At 39.1% G+C, this 6,000-nt stretch overlaps 1 protein-coding gene across 1 annotated transcript; it reads left to right on the plus strand.

The window, feature by feature from the left end:
• Window positions 1-408: 408 nt before the first annotated feature.
• On the plus strand, window positions 409-5,037 carry LOC137939502 (uncharacterized). The gene is made up of 6 exons (XM_068784788.1): window positions 409-504; window positions 858-984; window positions 1,164-1,730; window positions 2,225-2,726; window positions 3,185-3,266; window positions 4,708-5,037. Exons 1-6 carry the CDS (start codon window positions 475-477, stop codon window positions 4,909-4,911), a joined length of 1,512 nt encoding a protein of 503 aa, XP_068640889.1. The 5' UTR covers window positions 409-474; the 3' UTR covers window positions 4,912-5,037.
• The last annotated feature ends 963 nt before the right edge of the window (window positions 5,038-6,000 follow it).

A 6,000-nucleotide genomic window follows, 5' to 3' on the forward strand; every position in this document is an offset into this window, starting at 1 on the left:
AGAAGGGACCACATTGGATTCCTCTGAGATGATTTTCATGTGAAGAATTGTTGTTTTATTTAATTTTTTAATAAATAAAAATAAAAATGTAAAATTGACACCCATTCCTAAGTTCATGCAACACACCAATGTCACAACCCTAAATGAGTCCAAACAAAAAATGCATTTCCGTAATTTTATAGGGATTTTGCCTGTCAATTTACCACAATGCCCCCCACTTTTGGGTTTTGACCGTTGGTCTACTTCGTTGATCGAGGAAGTTAAAGAAAGCGGCGCCGTGGGTCGCCTTTTAACTACCAACAGACAGGGGCATTTGTCGTAAAGTTTACAAACTTGAAGCCCAATCGTGAAGTAAGGCTTCGAAGGCGCACCTACGTGGTATAATTTTACATGGAAGCAACGGCGGAGAATCGCAGAAGGCCGGAAAGCGACCGGAGGAGACGACTGCGGCGTCTCGACTTCTCTCCTCCGGCGATGGATTACGAAAGAATCGAAAAGCCTCAGGTACGCAATCTGTTCTTCCTCAATATGTCTTTTGCACTCTTTTTGATGCTTCAAGGAATCTCCACTGTTAGTTTTCTGCTCCTAACTAGCGTGGCACTAGCCGCCACGCAACCTCCGATCCGTCAAAATCAGTGGTCATTGACTTTGTTTTATCTCAGACTCTAAGAGTATCGCGTTCTTGAGGTTATTTTGTGTTTTTACTTTCGAGATTTGAACTTGACAGACAGTGGTGAGAGAAAATTTGGTGATAGCGAGTGCGATCTGATTAGACTGATCCCGGGAGAATTTTCTGATGTGAAATTTAGGTGTTTTTCAGTGACTGCTAGTGATTTTTGTCTGGATTTTGGTTTTAGGGAGGTGGATTGTCGCCGAGTAAGTTGCGGAGTATACTGTTGAGAGTGGAGAAGAAGAGGAAGGAAGAGGAAGAGCTCGAATCTGTTTTTTCGTTGAGATCAGAGCAAGTTGACATCGAAGAGAGCGGTAAAGTTCTATTTTTTTCGTTTTGCTTTCGTTGTTTCTGCTGTGTTTTTGGTTTTTGTGAGTTATAGGGGTTATGTGGCGATATGTTGTTTAAGTTTGGGAATCGTGGATGGAAACTAGGGCTGGATGTTCCTCCCGCGATTTTTTTCTTCTGATGCGTTTGGATCAATATTTTGTAGGTCTTACAACTTCTGAGAATTGCAAAGATGTGATCGAGTGCTCGACTTCAACTACGACTGAAGCAACCAGCTTAAAGATGGCTAACGATCATAGATTGAAAGAGCTTACTGTTACAAACTACAGAATTCGATCTCAGGAAGATACTTCAGTTGTAGATTACGATAGTGGCCATGAAAGTGCAAGTTTATCATCCGCTTTTGAATTTCAAAAGGCAGAACGTGCTTCACATAGGGTACCTTTCGCACCTTTCTCCAAGCCAGCACCTTCAAAGTGGGACGACGCACAGAAGTGGATAGCTAGTCCCACATCTAACAGGCCAAAGAGCGGACAATCTCAATTACAGAGTGGACAATTGGTCCCTCGGAAGACTGGTTTGCTTGGTCACGGAAATCGACAACCTGCCACCAAAGTTGTTGTAGAAGTTCCAGACCAGAAGATCGAAGAAGCAGATACTAAAAGAATTGATCTCAGCCAAGCCAAGAAAGACACCGCCGGTCAAAAACATATTAGTTGGGCACCTGACCCTTATCCTATTGCAGATTCATGTGCCCTGGCAGATTCAGCTAGTAAGTGTGAATCTTCTGTATTACTTGTCATCGCTTTATATATGACAGAATGTCGATCGTTGATGATAAATCTAAACTCAAGCTGACACGATAAGCTCTCACTGTTCTTTACACAAGTGAAAGCTAAGCGTGGTGAGTACAAAAACCATAAAATAAATTGGAATCATTTATTTACGTAACGCCGTTAATGTACTCACTACTCACATTCCTGTTTCATGTGTTAATTGTATCATTTTAGCTAGGCTCGACAAATACAATTTATCTAGGGCCAGTGCTGACAGTTGGTCTGCAAAATTTGCCTATTCAGTATTTTCTGCAAAGAGTAAACAAAAAAATTTAAAGGCTTGAAGTTCTGGTGATGGAAATAATCAGCCTTCTGGTTGAGATTGCCCGCATTGCTCTAGGACGCAAAAATGATGATGTTATCTGTTTTAGGAATTTCATGAGAATGTGAATTGAAATTTCAACTTCTTTTTTGTTGTTTAATGTTGTAGTTAGTCTCAATCAGCACGATTCTTCTGTTGCTATCCATAGTGCTACGACATTTATTACACCTCCATCAACTGTTAGATCAGTGTCCATGAGGGACATGGGTACAGAAATGACTCCTATAGCCAGCCAAGAACCTTCTAGGAATGGCACTCCAGTGAGAGCAACGACACCAATTCGCAGTCCAAATTCTTCCAGACCATCGACTCCTGGAAGACCTGCACCAGCTTCATCTCCTGTTGAGACCATGAATCAGCTAATAGACCATGACAGGGAAGAGTTGTCGGAAAAAGAACTTCAAAGGAAGACCAGGATGGAGATAATGGCACTTGGTACACAGCTTGGTAAAATGAACATTGCTACCTGGGCAAGCAAGGAAGAGGAGGACAAGGATGCCTCAGCTTCACTTAAGACACTGGCTACAGAGCATCCACAGCCAGCTAAGAGTGTGGTAGAGGTCCGTGCAGTTGCTTGGGAAGAGGCGGAGAAAGCAAAATACTTTGCCAGGTAATTTTTTCGTTGGGATTATATTTAAATTTTTGGACTTCTCTATGGAATGACTGTGATCTTATACTCTAGCGTGTGAGACCTCATGACTGATGTGGCCCCGACTTCTGAATTTAAGAGATTTTTTATAGTAAATAACTATTGGGTGTCCTTAATTGAATCTACTATTTTGTATCAAATAGTAACCCAACTTTCCAATAGTAAATTCAAGTTTCTATTGGGTAGTCAAGGTAGCCAGAATCGTGTGAGGCTGCAGCCTCTCACCTGATATCTCTTTTTTGAATGTTATTTCCTGTATTTTTTTAATATTTCTTGCTGTGTATTTTTTTTATAACTAATGATTTCAGCATCAATTGCATTTCATAATTATTCGGTCAGAATGGTAAAATCACATGCTTTACTTTCTGGCTAATTGATCTTGTAACGTGGAGGGGACTGAACAGTTACTTATTTTTCAGATATAAACATGAGGAGGTCAAAATACAAGCGTGGGAAAATCACCAAAAAGCAAAGACAGAAGCTGAGATGCGGAGAATTGAGGTAACATTTATGGATGTTTTCCAGATACTTACTGGATCCTTCTGATATTTGTCACTAAGTAATTTTTGTGTTAAGCCTCTTGCAAATGTTGGAATGGCAACTAATTTTCCAATATACAACTTTCAGTTCTCATATTGATTTTTCAACTGGTGATCAACATCCTGTGACTCTAGATCAAAACCTTGACGTCTTTCTTTTCATTTTTCACAAGTCATGACCTGCTTATATATGTTTTTTCTTGTTTACCTACAGTAGCTACCACAACATGATTGATTTCTGAGAACTGCTGGTAGAACCATCATGTGTAATGTGTCCATCTTGTGACAATCGAGAGCAAGAAATTTTCTCGGAAGAACTGTTTAACTATTTTCTTCTCAAAAAACAATTTGAACCTGTGTTCACGTTCCATCTATAATTGAAGACGCATATTGGCCTGGTCTGAGCAGGCCTTAGTCTCACAATTTATAATTGATTCATTTACTAGCACTGTCATTTTGCAGTCCCTTCATGTTACAAATCACAAAGCTCATATTAATGAGCCCCATTTTCGTCATATTTAAACTTTACGCATTTAGGCCTATTTTTCGTATATTTGAACATTCCAAATCTCAACTGTTCTGCCTTCAAACAACCTTCACACTCCTCTCAAGCTCTCTTGGCAGCATTTATAGACCTAAAATCCGCTTAGTTTTACCTGATAAAATTCAAACTCTTTATGTGAACTCATCGTCTACTTTTAAACTTCAAGAGCTAATACTTTTCCGTGATAACTCTTGTATCTCCACCCAAAAGTCTCTTGGTTTCTGCCCTCTGTCCGGATCCACCCTTCTTTCCCCTAATTTTACATCCAGCAAGAGTGTTATTTCGATGAGACACTGTAAGGCTTCAGGAGATAAGATACAAAGTTTACAGCAAGCAGTGACATTTACATGTGGATGGCAGGAGTACACATCAAACATTAGATGATGTAAAATACAAGTATATCAACTATGGTACAAGTTTGATCGTGGATAGCAACTTAACCAGTGTCTGAGGATAACTGCAAATTTGCAAGCATTTCTGTTTTGTCCACCTTACACCAAGCCCTCTATGATGGGGCCCAACAAACAACTGAAGCCTGGACAGTGAAGTGATCCAAACCAAAAGTTAGTTGCTGAAAAAGTACAAATTGTCTTTTTATCTTGGCCAAAAAGGATTGTGACCTCTGTTCTGACTCTCTGTTTAAGGCATGCTATTGGTTGCCTGAACAAAGTACTATGTGTAATATATCTGTTATCTCTACAGTTTCTCTTATCAAACTGTAAGTCCTTATAACATTTATGTGGTCTGGATGTTGCTACAAGTGTCCCATTTCTTTGAGTAGCTTTCTTGTTGTTGTTTCTTCTTCAAATTAGACAGATTGCCTCTGTTCGATGCCTTCATATTCATACTTATCTTTCAGGTTGAGGTTGAGAGGATGAGAGCCCTGGCTCATGATAAACTGATGAATAAGCTAGCAGCGGCAAGACTTAAAGCTGAAGAAAAACGGACAGCAGCAGAAGCCAAAAGAAACAGCCAAGCTGCAAAAACTGAGCAGCAAGCAGAGTACATCAGAAGGACTGGACAGATCCCATCTTCATTTTCCTGCTGTACTTGGTGCTTTTGAGAAACGATCTGATCTTTTTGAATCAATCATATCCAGATTATGTGCTAACATGGCAGCTACAGTCTGTGTTATGATTATATATTGTAAACAGGCATGCAATATCTCAATACAAGCCCTTTGCTTAAATGCCTCCTTCCCTGTGCTGAGGCACTTTACCACCTCCTTCTGGCGCTCTTTTTGGTTTTTCCTTTCAATCTCTTGCTCCATTCAGCAACTAACTGTCATTTCACCTTCCAGATACAGCCAGGAGTTCATCAAGTGAGCCTCTTTAATCAACCTTTTTGAATTTTTCTCAAGTCAGGGTTCCATCACTGTTGCTCAATGACCAAAAGTATAGACTTGGACAAGGGTTGATCCGAGTCCTTCCCACAAATGAAAAACTTTGGCTTTTCAACTGTATACCAATAATTATATTTGAAGGGCAGGAATGGATCAATTTGCACTGACAGATAAGACCCTATCTCAAATGTACACAAGGTGAGCAGCTCATTACTCTTTAGTAATTTGAATCTCAATCCTTTGAAGTAATTGCCATTTACTGACTGCAAGATATTGTAGAGTACTTCTACAAATGAGTTCTTCATTTATGAACACGTAATTGGTTGGAATGATGGATGACACCTTAAGGGTATGTTTGGAACCCCAAGAAAAGAAAAGAAAATGAGAATTTGACCATTATTATTCTAAAAAATAGTTAGTGAAAATAAAATAATGATCAAATTTTCTTTTTCACTAACTGTTTTTTAAATAATAATGGTCAAATTCTCTTTTTCTTTTCTTTTTCACGGGGTTCCAAATAGACCCTAAAAGAGAAAGTGGAAACAAAAGAAATGAAATAACATCAACGCAAAAGCTGACACATTTATCAAAATAAAAGATTTTACTGTGTTATAGGTAGTATTTGCAATTCCCAAACAACTAAAGACATAATGTAGCTCTACTAATTTTTGTTCCTTCCTGCATATAACACATGGTGAAAAGTAAGAATTCATGATCTCATCTGCCTCTATAGCGACATGGTCATGGATTTCAAGTAAGAAAGAGCAAGTAGTCAGCTTTGTTTTTTTCTTTTTTCAGGGAGGAAGGATT

This window comes from Aristolochia californica, unplaced genomic scaffold (assembly GCF_029961685.1).
Source record: "Aristolochia californica isolate CCGP_79_NKW_82.1479 unplaced genomic scaffold, dmAriCali1.0.hap1 SCAF_8, whole genome shotgun sequence".
In the NCBI taxonomy this organism is placed as follows: Eukaryota; Viridiplantae; Streptophyta; class Magnoliopsida; order Piperales; family Aristolochiaceae; genus Aristolochia; species Aristolochia californica.